This window comes from Chionomys nivalis, chromosome 10 (genome assembly GCF_950005125.1).
Source record: "Chionomys nivalis chromosome 10, mChiNiv1.1, whole genome shotgun sequence".
Classification (NCBI taxonomy): Eukaryota; Metazoa; Chordata; class Mammalia; order Rodentia; family Cricetidae; genus Chionomys; species Chionomys nivalis.
In genome coordinates, this window is record NC_080095.1 from 37,811,708 (window position 1) to 37,828,465 (window position 16,758).

The following is a 16,758-nucleotide window of genomic DNA, read 5'->3' on the forward strand; positions in this document are numbered from 1 at the left end:
GGGAATTGAACCCCGGGTACTCTGGAAGAGCACTCAGTGCTCTTAACTGCTGAACCATCTCTCCAGTCCAAAAAGCTTTTTTTAAAAAAATATGTATATATGTAACTAGAAACAAAGGGATTTTTCAGCTTTATTATTATTATTATTTTGGTTTTTTGAGAATGGGTTTCCCTGTAGCTTTGGAGCCTGTCCTGGAAATGTCTCAAAAACCAAGCCTGTTGGTGCTTATTAATATGCCAGTAGTGAACTACTTTCTCTTGGAGAAAATCCAACTGCAAGTATGAGCATAAAATATGTAACAGGGAAAACTGCTCAAAATAATTCAAGCCAGCTTATCTGCATTGGATATTCTAATTATAAAGTACACCACAAATGAAACAAGGTTCCTGGTTCATTCTCAGGCCCAATCCCCCACCCAAAATGACATCTTATAGTCTCCAACTGTTTGTCTTGCTTTACAATCCAAATTCAGAGATGTGCACAGGAGAATTTTCCATGGGATTACCTAACTGAAAAAGGAAAACTAAAAACATGTTCAAGTCAAAAAAATATATATTGGGTAAGCAAGCACTGAAATTATCTACTTGGAAGCAAATGGTAACTTCATCAGGGCACATGGCACCGCATGGTACCTGGACAGGTAGCATCTCCAGCAGGCAAGTGAATAGGTGCAACATGAACTGATGCAGATTTTGTATTGTAACTTTCCATTCCAAATGTATAAATGATTCAGAATCAAAAGTCAATGATTAGGAGAAAGTGGCAATGCAACAATTTTGCAAAAATCCTCCATCTCTAAGAGGGAATGACACCCTAACCTCCTCTCCCCAGAAGATGTCTCATAATTACAAAGCAGAAAAGCAGCCATCCACTAATGCAAAAGGCATTATAATTCAGGCGTGAGATTTCTAGATTAACCCAATATATTTCATAAGATGACTGTTGCAGTTTTAAACACTGCCTTGAAGTACTGCTTTTCAGGCTTAATCCAAATGGTGACGACATTGCTAAAGCTGATAAGCACGTGAGAAGAAGGGAAGCAGACCCACAGAACCACTGTGCTGAGGTCGCTGACTTTATCTAACACCGCCTGTTCCAAATCCATTGCTAAAAACCAGACAGCCTAAAACCACAGCTTTTCCTAGAGGCTCAGTTCCCTAGAAGCCATTTTCAGAGTTTGTCCACAACACAGGACTGGATTTCAGAGGTTTTGTTTCTTGTTCTGTTTTGGAACCCGAGCCACCAGCTGTTTGCAAAGGTTTTTCCCTTTTGAGTTAGTTTCACTGAATTCATTCACTGTCCCATGCTGTTCCTCAGTTATTTCTTCATTTGCAGGGGTTGCAGATTCTCCTTTTTCTAGTCTTTGCTGCATTTCCCAGAGCTTGGTAACAGTTTTATCTATTGATATTATGCTAATAAGATTAAAAGTTATGCTTGCTGACTTGATGAAGCATGAAGTTACCAACATAAATTCTTCTTAATTATTTTCTGTCTGTAATTTTCTACAAACAACATACAGGTATGATTTGATTGTCAGCAATAAATCCATGTTTTATAGCATGGAGATTCCACACTTTCATTACGTCTTTTTCTCCTTCATTCACATCATACCCTGACTTTTTGTAATAGGGAGTCCCAGGTAATATAGACATTTTGTCTATTTATTTATTATTTATAATAGTAAAGACATTTTGTCTCTAACATTATCTGACTTTTGTAATTTTTTTCTTGGTTTATGTGGCAGAATGGGACAGGGGACTCGAATGATTTCTGGCGGATTGAAGTCGTAAACAGAAAATATGGGAACCGGATCAAGGTACTGAGAAGTCGGATTCGCCTCATCCATTTGGTCACAGGTTGTGTCCTGGGATCTTCAGGAAAGATTCTGCCCAGGTGGTGAGTCTCTGAGTCCTGATAGTATAATCTAGCTTACCCTTTTCTTTTCACACTCTACAAGGATCAACCAGAAGCTTCAATCACCCTGTGGTTAAGGCTCACTTCACTTTTGCTTTTTTTGGTAGTGGATGGAAGAAGAAAAGGTATCAGGGATACTATAGTGCAAAGAACTCCAATATAGCTTTGTATTTTATGCACTTGAGGTTAATACTCTAGGCCTATGTTTCTTTGTAAAGTAAAAATAATGTATGCTAAGCTACCGTTAGGATAGTTGTGGATAATGAAAGTGTAAGGTTGAAATTATGGCCACAGACTTGTAAACATAGAAGTTCCACAGATGTAAGAACAGTGGGCATTGCTATACCTGGGGACATTGCAAGTCTTCAGGGACATTTGTGACCGTTTTTCTGGCAGGGGCTGGGAGCAGTTGGAAGTTACTTGCACTCCATACCTAAAAGAAACGTCTAACTCCATCTGGAACATAGAAGACCATATCAATCCCAAACGTGAGTTGAGGCCCTGGCTAGCTCTGAAGGAGGAAGCACACTATTTTTGCTTAGGAACGCAAACCTTCATAGACCCCGATTTCATTTTATTGTTGCCATTTTTGCTTTCTTCCCCCCCTGCTGTCTTTATAAGTGCTGTCTCTGTGGACACATAGCTCCTTTGTCTTCATGTCTATTTCCTCCAAATGCCTTATTCTGAAGTGACCAATGACCTCCTCCAAGACCATTTCAGCCCCCCAGCTTCTGCTCCTCCACCATGGGAGACTCCAGACCTCCGATGCTTGTTGCAGATTGCTTCAGTTGCCCTGTGCCAAGCACCTCCTCTTCCTGTAACCAACCAGATCCTTCACAGGAGGCCACAGCTGCACTGATTCCAAATTTCTGCTTCCAGGCACCTGTGATGTTCCACTTCAATGTCAGTTTCAATTCAAGTCTTTGGATTCATTTTCCCCCACCCCACCTACCTTGTGCTTGATTTCTGCATACTGGCCATTTCATTCTCCTTAGTACCTGATCTAGGCAAACCGTGGATTAACTAGTTGAACAGTGCTTTATTAGGAGGAACCACATGGGTCTTGTTGGATATTTTGGTGAATGAAGCAAATTTGGTTCCTAGTCTCGTACTAACAGGAGGCCAGCTTCTGGGCCAGTGCCACAGTGATGGGTGATGGGGTCAAGAACTGTCAGAACACCAAGAAGGAGGTCTTGTCTGTTTGCTCTGAAGCCCTCAGATTACCTAGTGATTGTTTACCATAAGTTCAGTAAGTGACTCTGCACCGTTCCCTGTCTCAGCTTGCTAGGAAGATTGCACTCGAGGTCTGGCAAGGGTGTCAGTACTGATGGCAGACTGTAAGGAAACAAATCTTTTCTCTTGTCATTTCCCCTAGTGCCAAACATCAGCCTGGATGTCCTGCAGCCCAGTTTTTCTGAGATCTTGTTGGAGTCCCACATGGTTATGATCCGGGTACTGTGAGCTCTCCTATTCCTTCTAAATCTGTGGGTGTCCAAGAGCTCTTAGGGAAATATGTGCCACATATTTAGAGCAGTGAGCAATAGTCATGTTATAGATCCTGCTTCCTTGCAGAAGATGCTGAATGTTTCACCCTTCATGGGCATGTCTGGTCTCAGGATGAGGTGGTCGTTTGATGAGGATAGTATCAGCAATTCGTGTGGTAGTTTCATTTCTGTTGCTGTGACAAACACCTGATAAAACTTCTGTCTGAGTTAGCGTTTTATTGCTGTGAAGAGACTCCATGACCGTGGCAACTCTTATAAAGGAAAACATTTAATTGTTTTCCTGGCCTACAGGTTCAGAGGTTTAGTCTATTATCATCCTGGTGGGACATGGCAGCCCGCAGGCAGGCATGGTTCTGGAGAAGATGAGAGTTCTATATTTGATTGGCAGACAGCAGGAAAATCAAGTGACACTGGGCCTAGCTTGAGCATCTGAAACCTCAGAGTCCACTCCCAGTGACACACTTCCTCCAACAAGGCCACACCTACTCCAACAAGGCCACACCTACTCCAACAAGGCCACACCTCCTAATACTGCCACTCCCTATGAGCCTAAGGGGGCTATTTTCATTCAAACCATCACAAGCCACTTAGGGGACTGGAGGATTTATTTGGCTTAGAGTTCCTAGTTTACACCCCATTGTTGAGGGAAGTCAAGGGGAAGTAACTATTTCACAAGGCTCTACTTCTGACCATGGAGTGCACATCACAGCCAGGGTACAGAAGGAACTATAGAGTGTATACTCAGTTAGCTTTTTTGGGTAGTTAAGAACCACTTGCCTAGAAATGGTAACACGGTAAATTGAGCCCTCCTACGTGAATTAATAATCTTAATAATCTCCTACAGACAAACCCACAGACCAACAAGAGCTAGATAATTGGGTTGAGACTCTCTTCCAAGGTGATTGGGTTGTAACAAGTTGAAGGTAGCCAGCACACCAGTGAACATTTATGCAGCTCCCCCTACTCTGAGCACTGTATGTGTATTAACTACTTAATACTCATTACAGTCCCCTGAAGACAGTTGTCATTCCCACTGTACAGGAACCTTTCCAAGGGCATGCAGCTTTATGTAGGGTAGATCCAGGCTTCAGAGGTAGGCTAGTAGGCTTTCAGAGTCAGCATCAGTTACCATGACACTCTTACCTGAGTGACAGTGCTCCTGAAAGCCACACGTTATATTTCGTGAAATTAGAGTCATTTGGAATGTGTGTTCGTGTGTGTTTATATGCATCATAAAACCCTAACCATGAGCCCTAAACCATTCCTATTCCTGGACTGAAGCTGCTTAGTTTGGATGATTATTGTTTAAGGATTCCTGAGACTCACTGTTTGCCCCTATTGTTGTTAGTAGCTGGCAGCAGTCATAGCATCAAAAGTCTAAAGTAAGATGAGAGGGGAAATCTTTAAATGGGAATTTTTTTGCTCATGGATGAAATTTGCCTGTGTAAGTGGGAGAGACTTTGCTACAGTTGATGTCTGGTAGAAGACCCCCTTGCTCTTGAGGTAGGAACTTGAGTCCTACAGGAATGATGTTCAGAACCATGTCTCAGGCCACAAAGGTAGCTGTCAGCTACTCACAGAGCTGCAAGGAGCTGTGGTAGTTGTTAGTATTCATCTCTGAGCCACTGTCAAGTAGACTTACCTGGAAGTGATTATATAAGCAGTCCTTAGAAAACATAGTTGACTTATTTCATCAGATTAAACTTTTAAAAATCCAGATTTTTGTCAGTTTTGCACATCAGAAGGTGATAAGTTGACATTACACAATCTCTGGGTCACTTCTTCTCTGACTCTGTGCTTGTAGCTGTCACTGTGGCCTGATGACATCGCTGTTTTGAATATGTGTCTGTCACTCAGAGGGCCAGTCTGGGTCTAAGTAGAATTTTGAGACTGAAGTGAGTGAGTGTAGAATTTCATTCCTTGCTTCACCTAGAGGTGGAAACAAAGCAAAGGGTGTCCAAGAGCTCTCAGTCTACCAGAATTAGAGAGAAGTGAGAGACAGTGAATCTAAACTGTAGACATGCAGATATTGGTGTGTATGTTGTGTCTGTGTCTGTCTGTGAGTTGAGACCTAAGTGAAGAAAGCTCATAGCCTGGTTGGAATGAACTATCTAGATTTAGCTTACATACACATATTCTATTGGGTAAGAATCTGCCTTTTTTTCATCTTTTGTGTTATAGAGATGCTGGGTTTCTCTAAGTTGGGGGTAGTGAATAGGATTCCTGCTAAGGCCTGGTTTTGGACTAAATTGGATAGGTTTTAAGGGATTGGCTTCCCTCATTAATTACTCCTAGGACCAGAACATTTAATTCTTTATTCCAAGATCCTTTGGACAGTCATAGTGATTGTGATGGTTTGAATAAGAATGACCCCCATAGGCTCATGTATTTGAATGCTTAGTCACCAGAGAGTGGCACTATTTGAAAAGATTAGAAGGATTAGGAAGTATGGCCTTACTGGAAGAAGTATATTACTGGGAGTAGACTTTGAGACTTTCTCTTTCTCCCTCCCTCCCTCCCTCCCTCCCTCCCTCCCTCCCTCCCTCCCTCCCTCCTTCCTTCCTTCCTTCTTTCCTTCCTTTCTTTCCAAGGCAGGTTTTCTGTGCATATCCCTGGATATTTTGAAACTCACTCTGTAGACCAAGCTGAACTCAGAGATCCAACTACCTCTGCCTCCTGAGTGCTGGGATTAAAACTAGGCATCAAAATACTAAATAATCTGATTAAAAAATGAATTATAGATCTAAGCAGAATTCTCAACAGAAGAAACTCAAATGGCCAAAACACATTTAAGGAATCGCTCAACATCCTTAGCCATCAGGGAAATGCAAATCAAAATGACTCTGAGATACATCTTATACCCATCAGAATGGCTAAGATCAAAGATATTGATGACAGCTTATGCTGAAGAGGATATAGAGTAAGGGGAACATTACTCCATTGCTGGTGGGAGTACAAACTTATTTAGCCACTTTGGAAATCATTATGGCAGTTTCTCAGAAAATTGGGAAACAATCTACCTCAAGACCCAGCAATACCACTCTTGGGCATATAGCCAAAGGATGCACACTCATACCACAAGGATATTTGTTCCTATATGTTCATAGCAGCATTATTTGTAATAGCCAGAACCTGAAAACAACCTAGATGCCCCACACCCAAAGAATGGATAAAGAAAATGTGGTGCATTTACACAATGGAGTACTACTCAGCGATAAAAAACTATGACATCTTGAAATTTGCAGGCAAATGGATAGAACTAGAAAAAAAACCATCTTGAGTGAGGTAACCCAGACCCAGAAAGAGAAACACGGTATGTACCCACTCATAAGTGGATATTAGACATAAAGAAAGGGATAATAAGGCTACAGTCCACAACCCCTGAAAAGCTATGTAGCAAGGAGGACCCTGAGAGAGATATGCTTGGATGCCCCTGGGAAGAGGAAATAGATAAGATCTCCTAAGTAAATTGGGAGGGGGGTATGCGTGAAGGGGAGCAGGAAGGAAAACATGAGGGAACAAGATAGACGAAGAGGGAGAACAAGGAAAGAGATATATTGGTAGAGGGAGCCATTATGGGTTAGGGAGAAATGTGGTGCTAGGGAAACTCCCAGGAATCTATGAGGATGACCCCAGCTGAGACTCCTAGCAGTAGTGGAGAGGGGCCTGAACTGACCTTCCCTGTAATCAGATTGGAGACTACCCTAGTAACCACCGTAGAACCTTTATTCATTAACTGATGGAAGCAGATGCAGAGATTCACAAAGCACTGGGCCAAGCTCCTGGAGTCCAGTCAAAGAGAGGGAGGAAGATCATATGAGCAAAGGGGTCAAGATCAAGATGGAGAACCCACAGAGACAGCTGATCCGAGCTCATAGGAGCTCACTGACTTTCGACTGATAGCCGGGGAACCTGCATAGGACTGAGCTAGGACCTCTAAATCTGGATGACAGTTTTGTGGCTTGGGCAGTCTGTGGGACCACTGGCAGTGGGACCAGGATTTATCCCCCAGTGCAAAAACCCCAACTGGCTTTTTGGTGCCCATTCCCTATGAAGGGATACCTTGCTCAGCCTGGATACAGGGGGTAGGGGCTTGGTCCTGCCTCAGCTTGATACGCCAGACTTTTTTGACTTCCCGTGGGAGGTCTTACCCTTTCTGAGGGGTGGATGGGTGGTAGAGTGGGGGGAAGATGGGGGGGGAACATGAGGAGTGGAGGGAGGGGGAACTGTGGTTGGTATGTAAAATGAAAAAATAAAAGACCTTTGAAAAATTTTTTTTTAAAAAGCCCATGCCAGGCTCAAGTAGGCTCTCACTCCCCACCCCACAATACCTGTCTACCTAAGAATTAGGTCATGCTCCCTGCTGTGATGATAGTGGACTAAGTTTCTGAAATAGTTAGCAAGCCCCCAGGTAGATGTTTTCTTTTATGAGAGTGTCTTTTCACAGAAGGAGAACAGTGACTATGACAGTGACTCAGGGGTATACAGCTGGTCCTTTTGGAGCGCGCGCACACACACACCCCTCTAAATGGCACTTTTTAAGAGCAACCCATTGCCATGCTGAGACTTACAAACTAAACTATTCTCAGGCCCTCACTTTGTTTAATCAGTCAGACTCCTTGGTAGGAGATCAGTAAATGTCACCTTCTGGATCTTTCTTGAATAACCAGCAGCTCTCAGTTGAGGGTAGTTTTGCCTCTCTGGTGATATTTAGCAATATCTGAAGATGTTTTTGGCTAGCAGAGCTGAAGAATGGGGCCTGGGGGGCTCTACTAGCTTTCCAGTGAGTAGTACCAGGTGCTAAACACAGGACAGCCCCACAACAAAGTTGTCCAACCCGAAATGTCAGTGGTGGCAAGGCTGTGAGAGCTGACCTACACAGCTGCTGACTCCTTCCTAGTTTGTGCTGCTGACGAGGATGGCTCCGACCTAGGAGCTAGTGTCCAGGATTCTGGCTGTGTTCCTTCCTGTTTTATTTTAGATAAGACCAGGTTCTGCCATGAGAGACAAGTCACTGGATATTCCTTGCTGGATTTCAGTCCTTCAGACTAAATTGAGTACTGGAAATGATTTCTCTCCCCAAAGAGATATAGTCTTGGAGAGAGAAAAAAAAAAATTATTACCTCGGGCCGGGCGGTGGCACACGCCTTTAATCCCAGCACTCGGTAGGCAGAGGCAGGCAGATCTCTGTGAGTTCGAGGCCAGCCTGCTGGACTACAAGAGCTAGTTCCAGGACAGGAACCAAAAAAAAAGCTACGGAGAAACCCTGTCTCGAAAATCCAAAAAAAAAAAAAAAAAAAAAAATTCTTACCTCTCACAGCTATATAATGTGGGTATCCTATTAAAATATTACAGAGGGCATTTAGAAATAATAATCTGAAAGGCTTCTCCTGGTGAAGGGCATAAAGAAAAGCCATTGAGACACTAAGCTAAGGTACCCTTTTCTAAGTCTCTGTTCTGTTTGAAATCAAATACTGATTTTATCCTCCTAGGCACACCTTCTGAGCCCTGGTCTTAGCCATGTGGGCTGCTGTTGGTAGGAGGCTTGTTTGAAGAATTAAGGCAGTTACTAGAGGCAGGTGGACAATGGCTGAAAATGGTTGCTCTGTGCCAGGGAGGGGGAATCATTGGGGTTTATCTTGGCACTTGGCTGGATGATCAGATCACTATGCCACATGCCTATATTAGCTACTTAGGTCTCTTTCTTGACTAGCCTTTCTTTGCTGCCTTCTTACAGGGAAACAATGGCCTCAAACCCAAGGACAATGAGTTCACATCCAAACCCTGGCACTGGCCTATCAATTATCAGGTAGGGCCTAAGACTTGAGCTCCTCCAGGAAATAGAACCAAGAAAAAGACCCATTGAGTCTGTGGAACTGGACTATTTGTGACAAGGGGAAGCCTCACCTGGGGGACTGGCCAGGAAAGGGGTTGCCTGATTCTGATGCCCACGTCCTAGAGAGTTGATGTAGAATGTGCATTCTGAGCCTCCTGTCCAGGATACTTGTCTACAAAAGTGTGTAACATATATAACTTCCTTCCCCTTGAATGGGGGTGGCTGGGGATGAGCTATGCCTTGAATCAATGCAGGGTGTCCTTTGCTCCACAGGGCCTGCGCTTCTCAGGGGCCAATGACACAGACTTCCGAGTCTATCTGCTTGGCAACCCTGTGAGTATCCCAGTTCTGAATATGTAGGCCTATGCATCTGCCTGTAGAAGTTGGTGTCCGCTTATCCCTAGCTCTTCTTCTATACAGGTGGTCTGGTGGCTGAATCTGGTGAGCATTGTCCTCTACCTCCTTTTGGGGAGCACCATTGCCATCGCTATTCAGAGAGGGGTACAGCTGCCAGCAGAGTTGGAAGGTCAGGGCATCTGGGCTTTCCCTGCTCTGTCTTTCAGCTTGCTTGTCCTGCACTCTGGTGGGAGGGGGGGTCCTGCCTGCTGTGGAGCTTCCCTTCCCTCCCCCAGTACACACACTCCCTCTCCTTTGCTTTGGAAGCCCATAATCAAGTGACACCTTACACCGGGCTCAAGATTTTGCATATTCCCAGTAGCCCTGTAGCAAAGTGTCATCACCTTTCTGTGTATTAGGAAACTAGGCACAAAGAGCTCTCTCAGGGCACATAACCAGTGGTGATGGCAGTGAGGCTCAGACCCCGGCAGTTTGCCTTCAGAGCCTTCACTTTCAGTCTCGCTTTCTCCCTCTGCCTCCTTTGTCCCATGCCTTGTCCTCTGTGGGGATAGAAAAGTAGCTCCAGGCCACTGCAGTGATTGTCCTCTTGGTTACTTTAGCTGCTGGGCATGGGTGGCACCCCACAGACCCTTCTGTCCTTGCCAGCTCCAGACACTTCCTACCCAGCCTCCTTTCTGACCTCCTTGCTGGGAATGTCTCTGACAACAAAGAGGTGGGAAGTAGAGACAAGGAAGACAGCTGTCTGGGGGAGTGTGTCTCCTGCCTGACGCCCACATCAGGCCCTGTTGATATCCCTGCCAAGCTGGGTACTGACCAGGGACTCTAGAGACCTGCTGGCTTCTCTTTCTAGTTGCCATGGGATTTGGGTAGTCCACGTGAGGAAAGGAAGGCCTAGTGAGATGGTGTGACCTACTCAGGGTCACACACTAAGTCAGGGCAGAGCTGGGCTCTGCCTCCACTGCCTGCTCATTGGGCTGTGCTGATTGGGCTGCACAGGGCTGACCAGGGTGCTGCTGCGAGGAGGTGGCCAGCTGCTGCTGGGCTGGATGCTCCATTACTTCCCTTTCTTCCTGATGGGCCGGATCCTGTACTTCCACCACTACTTCCCAGCCATGCTCTTCTCTAGCATGTTGACAGGTCAGCACTACTGCCTACCTGCCCCGGGGAACAAGCACTGGGAGGCTAGGTGGGAAAGGAGGTGAGCCACCCTGAGGAGCAGAGCAGACTTACTGTGGTGCCTCCTTCCTGTGGGATCCCCAGGGGTTGTCCTCACAGGCTGGTACAGGTCTCCTGCTCTCCACAGGGATCCTGTGGGACACCCTTCTGCAGCTCTGTGCCTGGGGCTTGGCCTCTTCTCCCGTGGGTAGAAGAATACATGCCATGGGAATCGTAAGCCTGCTTCTGGCAACTGCGTACAGGTGTGTATCCCCTCACATTAGCCTTCAGCTTGAGCTCTAGGTACATTTGAAAATCCCTGGGGTGTTTTAAGGTCTTCCCAGGGCTGGGCCATGTCCCTGGGGGTTCTGAATCTGTTAGGCCTGAGTGATCCTAATGTGTAGTTGGGTAGGAACAGAAAGGGTCTCATTCCCCTTTCTCCTTGCTAGTGAGGCCACCCCAGCACACCTGAAGGTGCCCCTTTCTAGTCACAGTGGCTCCTTGCTAAAACATCAGACAGTGGGATGAGAGGGAGGATGGGAAGCATAGCACTGGGGGTATAGGGCTTGACTCAAAATTGTTCTTTGTAAAGTCCTTCTTTCTCTGCCTTCTGGAAAGTCTCAGAGCCCCTGTCAAGAGTCTTTGGCCATTGTAGTGAGGCCTGTGACCCATGAGCTTGTGTCTGCTGAAAAGGTTAAATTTACATGTTGGCAAGCACTCTGAGCTACACATTCCCATGGCCAGACCCCTAAAAGGTTACCTCTGTTAGGCTTGTTGGGGAAAGCCTTTTCCCTCCTGGTCATTCAGCCAGTGTTATCACAGTGGACTTGGATGGGCATAGATGAATGGAGGAATGGACAGACGGACGGACGGATGGATGAACAGACTAGGTTATTTGGTGGGATGGGCTCCAGCCGGGGAAGTTGCAGTTGGTGAAGTTCTGGGATGCTGACCACGTTTCTCTCATTCTCGTAGCTTCTACCTCTTCCACCCTCTGGCTTATGGGATGGTTGGTCCCCTAGCCCAGGAACCCGAGAGTCCAATGGCAGGACTAAGGTGGCTGGAATCATGGGAATTTTGAGGCCACTGCCAGGACCCCAACCTGAATCCAGGTATTGTCCAGAGACACCCAGCTTTGAAGCCAGATCCTGGACCCTTCCAACTTCAGGGGAGCTGCCTGTGGAGCCTAAAGCACTCTGCTACCCCCAAGACCAAACTCTGGGAAACAGACCTGGATTTAACTCAACACTAAAAGGAACCATGCCCCTGTCTGCAGCACCACTTGGTGCCAGTTCCCTCTCCTTTCAACACAAGGAAAGCAGGTGTGAGTGTGGGAGGGTACTGTGTCCAATCTCCTTGGCATGTAGACCACCTAACTGGAGTCAAGTGTCATAAATTCCAAAAAATGGTCCAAGGTTAACAGGATATTCTCTGGTATCTTTTCACACTGGATTTGGTTTCACTTAGGTTTATAAGGTCCATAAGAAATTCTTTGATCTCCAGGAGGGCTGAATGCTGTCCCACCCTCACGGTGTTACAAGGCACAGCAGGTGGGACCATCAAAACTACCCTTCTACCCACACTGCGGGCTGGCCCTCTGCTGCTGCCCCCAGTGTCTTGTGTGGATACAGTGCTGCCTTTAGTGTGCACAGAGCACTGGGTTCCAGGGCGCAAGCCGGCAGAGAAGTTGCCAGTCTGTGGTTGACTGTCCTTAGGTTTTTGATTCCCTGTTCTCTGAACTGGGTGGGTGGAACCCACATCTTGGCTGCCATGTGCCCAGTGTCTGTTTCTCACTGGCCATCCCTCCATCCTTTTTTCTCTGCATCTGAGGACCAAGCCCTGCTGGCTGATAGAGCCAGCGGTTGAGTCAGAGCAGGGATGTGTGGGGCTGAGCATATGAGATGCAGGGAGAGGGATCACATGGCCTCTCTGGGCTGAAGTTTTGTTCCAGCATGGTGTTCCTGTTTTCACACTTCTAGCCCTCCCTGACAATACCTTATTTTGCTTCCTTGTCATTTCTTTCCTTTCTGACACTGCTTTACCAAGTCTTTTCCCCAAAGGCCCAGAGCTCCTGGAAACGCATGACAGCTTCTGCTGTCCACCACTTTAAGTTCTTCTATTTCCTTGCCCAAAGGGAGTAAGAAAATTTCGTAAGAACTAAAGCTATCCAAGACCAGCCCTTTAGTCTGCCTTCTTCCTTTCAGTTCAGAACAAAATAATTATTTGATCCCAGAAGATTTTGATATTTCAAGGTTTAATGATGAATTTGCCATACTCCATCTTCCACCCACTATAGCTCTCAACAACTCTGACAGGGTCAGAGCTCTTTAAAGCATCTTCAGGAGGTGGTTGCCACGGAGACTGGAAATTGGTCTCAGGGACAGGCTGTGCTACCTACAGAGTGGTGGAGAGGAAAGCTTCTGGGCCCCGCTTGGACAGTCAGCTGGAGCATCATTAATGTTAATAGAGGAAATGCAGCCCTGTCAAGAGCAAGGCAAGGTAGCTAATTAGATCTGAGGCCCACTGACCATCCTCTCCCATGACTGCAGCCCTTTTGACTTCCCTTCTCCTCCCAGCAGGAAGTGCAGCTTGTGTGTGGAATCTGAACTGTCTGTTTAATTGCATTTCTTGCAGGGACTGGGGAACTCTGCTCCCATTGCCCTCCCTGACTTTTGCCTATAGACCCAGGCTGGGCTGGTTGCTTTTGAGCCCAGTGGGGTACCATCTGGGTAGATTCTCCTGAGAGGGATGCTGGAATCTGTGCTTGGCTCTTAAGGTGGCCCATGGGGCATCTAACAGGTGGCTGATTTTTCTTGTACTCTATTTCTGGAGGTACTTGTTAGAGGGAAGGAACCCTGAAGTAACCAGGGGGAGCCTTCAAGAGCCAGAGTAGGTAGGAGAGCACAGTGGGCTCTGACATGCCCCTCCCCCTAATGTCACATTGAGGACAGAAGGGGTCTTTTGGTTCAAGTACGGGAAGAAGAGTGCTCCCCACCTACTCCCTCTTCTTCCATACCCAAACTGGCATACATTCCTGTGGAAAAAGGCCACTTGGTGACATCACTAAATACTTGGGTTCTATTTGGAAGATGGGGGGCAGTAGGCTCTAGGGTGCTGCTTTGCATGTTGGTTGCACTCCTCAGGAACTGACAGAGATGTGGTACATCTCAGACCGCTGGCAAGAAGGAAGATGTGCCAAGCAGCTTAACCCAGCCAATGTCTTAACCCACCACACCTTTTTTTTCTTTTCTTTTTTTAAGTTTCTAGAGATAATCAGAGACCATTACTTTTGTAATAAATAGCTCTTGTTTTCAACACTACTTTGTCCTTGTGCTTAATTGGATGTGACTTGCCCTTGAGAAGATGTTTAGATGTCAAGTCCCACATGGTATCTCATGGCTGGGGCCATTCTCATTCCAGCTGAGGCTCTGACTTAAAGCCAGGGAAATGTGGGCCTTCCTGAGTACTTGCTTACTTGGGAGACAGTGGCTCTTGTTTCCATTCCTTAAGCTAAAGCCAATAAGAAGCTGAGCCTACTTTTTCTTGTTTAGCTTCTCCAGACAGTATAGAAAGAAATAAAGGAACCATTTTCCCCCTAATTCTGAGATAGCTATCTATGTGGCCCAGTGTGATAGCAAATTCCTATTCCAGTCAACAGAGGGCCCCATCCTAACATGGTCTTGTGTTGAGAGTGCCAGCTGTAAAGGATCCACCCTGCCCTGCAGGGCACGATACTGAAAACCTGACTGGGATGTTGCAGAAATGAAGAAATAACAGATACACATACAGAAAAGCTGGGACATGTGAGTTATGATGGAGATGCACCAGTGTGTTTATTACTCACAACATGGGAAGAGTTAGCTACTCTCAGTCAGGGCTCTGTAAGGGGCAGTCTCTGCCTGCTGGAAGTAGCTGGGGGCCACGCCTTCTGTATGCTCTGTCAACATTCCCACAGGCACCAGAGGAAGACTTTGCCAATCCCCTTGGGTGTGAGGCATTGAGGTCCTTTTCAATAATACACATTCACTCAGGACTTCATCTGCACCTTTTATTCATTCATTCAGGGTTTCCTCCACTCCCCTAGAATATACAGAAGGTGACAGCTGACATTATTGGATTTAAGGTCAGAGTTGAAGGGATTAGTGCCTCTATGAAATTGGGAGTCTTCTGGACTACCTAACCCCTAAGGACCATAAGGCAGGAGGCAGGCTAGGGAGGAAGATAGGTCATTCCCATCACTCTGGAGGTAGCATCTGGAAGATGCCAGGGGTAGGCAAATCAGAAAGGAACCAATTTGTCTGAGTGACAATAGCTTAGGAAACATCTGGTTTGGGACTTTTTGTTTTTCAAGACAGGGTTTCTCTGTGTAGCCCTAGTTGTCCTGGAACTTGCTCTGTAGACCAGACTGACCTCAAATTTAGAGCTTGGCCTACCTCAGCCTCCCGAGTACTGGGATTAAATACGTGTGCCACCCCACCAACCAGTTAACATCATTTTAATACATGTGACATTTAGTCCTCCTGAGGCCCAGGGAACCCACCATTCTTGTTGCCATTGTACCCATGAGAGATTATATTACTCACCTAAAGATTCATATTTAGAAAATATGAGGCAGGACTTGGTGCAAAAGGGGGTCTTTGAAGCCCCAGCCTGGTTCTGGACTGGAAGAACATGCCTAGAGTACCCCCGTAGCCCTGGACACTGAAATGAGGCGAGGCACAGCTTGTGGGTATTGTAGTTGAGCCTGATAATTTGCACATTCTGCATAATGTACTAAGACCCAGGCTTTCTGGGTTCCCCCAGTGGAGGTAAATATTTTATAGCAGGTTTCCTGTGGGGGCAAAACTAAGCCCTAGCTTATAGCATTTGCCATTTTCCGTGGTGCAAACGCTGCCCCTGTGGCCATTTCAAGGTACTAACTTGATGTCAGTGAGTGAGAAGTTGGGAAGAGGTGCATAGTCAGCTCTAAGGCTTTATGATCTAGCCCTGCACTGACTCAGACCCAGTAACCTTGGCTCAGTCTGAATTATGGGCATGACTCTTGGTTGTGGTCTGTTAATTTGAGGGAGGAAGTGGAGAGAGTAAGTCAGATGATCAGAACTGAGGTCAAACTCTGGTCCCTCCATTTCATTAACTGTGCAACTGGGCCAGCTAACTTCCTTGCCTCCCATTTCCTTACTGTGAGGTAAGGGTATAATAAAGAGCATCTCCTTCACAGGGTCACAGGGCTGTTGGGAGGTTACAGCTAATGGGCACAGTGTCTGGACACATGCCCAGTCTGCTAGTTCTTTAAAGACATTAATGACACATTGACAGCCCTGACTAGAAAACACTTGAAACTCTCCTAGATTGTGACAGGGAGGAGAAATCTCTCTAGCCCCTTAAAGCAGAGTTCAGACCATCTGTGGTGGGGATACCTCACCCTGACTGCTTAGACTATACCGGATCCTGGGAGCTCTCCAAGGGGAGCAGAGATTAGAGCCCCACTTAGTTCTTCTGTCACTCTGGCTCCGGGAAGACAAGAGGAACTGTCTGCCAGGTAATGTGAGAGGTTGACAGAGCGTGGCTTTAACTCTGTGCATTTCTAGTTATTTCCATCCTGATCCAGCAGGCCTGAGACTGAAGCCTACAGTTAGCTTACTTAGTTACTTAGCCTACAGATAGCTGTAGCTTGGGCTCTTTCCCTTGCAAGTGCCCCACTCAGACCCAGGGCTCGAGCAGAGGACAGACAGACAGACCAATTTCATCAAATTGGGTCCTGTTAGCTGAACTCAGGGATTGTGAGCAGAAAGCACGGGCCCCGGGGATGGCAAGTCCAAGAGTTTTCCTGTGGGGAGCTGGAACTCACTTTGAACGCTGTGCTCCTGGGCTCTTCCTCAGAAATAGGAAGTGATTATTAGTGGATGGGTGGTGAGGCAATCAATCTCTGAAGCCCAGGCTAACTTCACCCTCTCATCTTCCTGCTCCTCAGGCCTCTCAGTACGGAGATTA

At 46.3% G+C, this 16,758-nt stretch overlaps 1 protein-coding gene across 1 annotated transcript in view; it reads left to right on the forward strand.

Moving 5' to 3' along the window:
- The window catches only part of Pomt2 (protein O-mannosyltransferase 2), a 44,030-nt gene extending 29,830 nt beyond the window's left edge, over positions 1 to 14,200 (forward strand). The window contains exons 13-21 of the mRNA XM_057782279.1: positions 1,745 to 1,896; positions 2,311 to 2,402; positions 3,290 to 3,366; positions 9,157 to 9,228; positions 9,529 to 9,588; positions 9,676 to 9,781; positions 10,609 to 10,749; positions 10,916 to 11,030; positions 11,743 to 14,200. Of these exons, the coding sequence (XP_057638262.1) occupies positions 1,745 to 1,896; positions 2,311 to 2,402; positions 3,290 to 3,366; positions 9,157 to 9,228; positions 9,529 to 9,588; positions 9,676 to 9,781; positions 10,609 to 10,749; positions 10,916 to 11,030; positions 11,743 to 11,848 (921 nt within the window). The 3' untranslated portion in view covers positions 11,849 to 14,200. The remainder of the gene's footprint in view (positions 1 to 1,744; positions 1,897 to 2,310; positions 2,403 to 3,289; positions 3,367 to 9,156; positions 9,229 to 9,528; positions 9,589 to 9,675; positions 9,782 to 10,608; positions 10,750 to 10,915; positions 11,031 to 11,742) is intronic.
- The last annotated feature ends 2,558 nt before the right edge of the window (positions 14,201 to 16,758 follow it).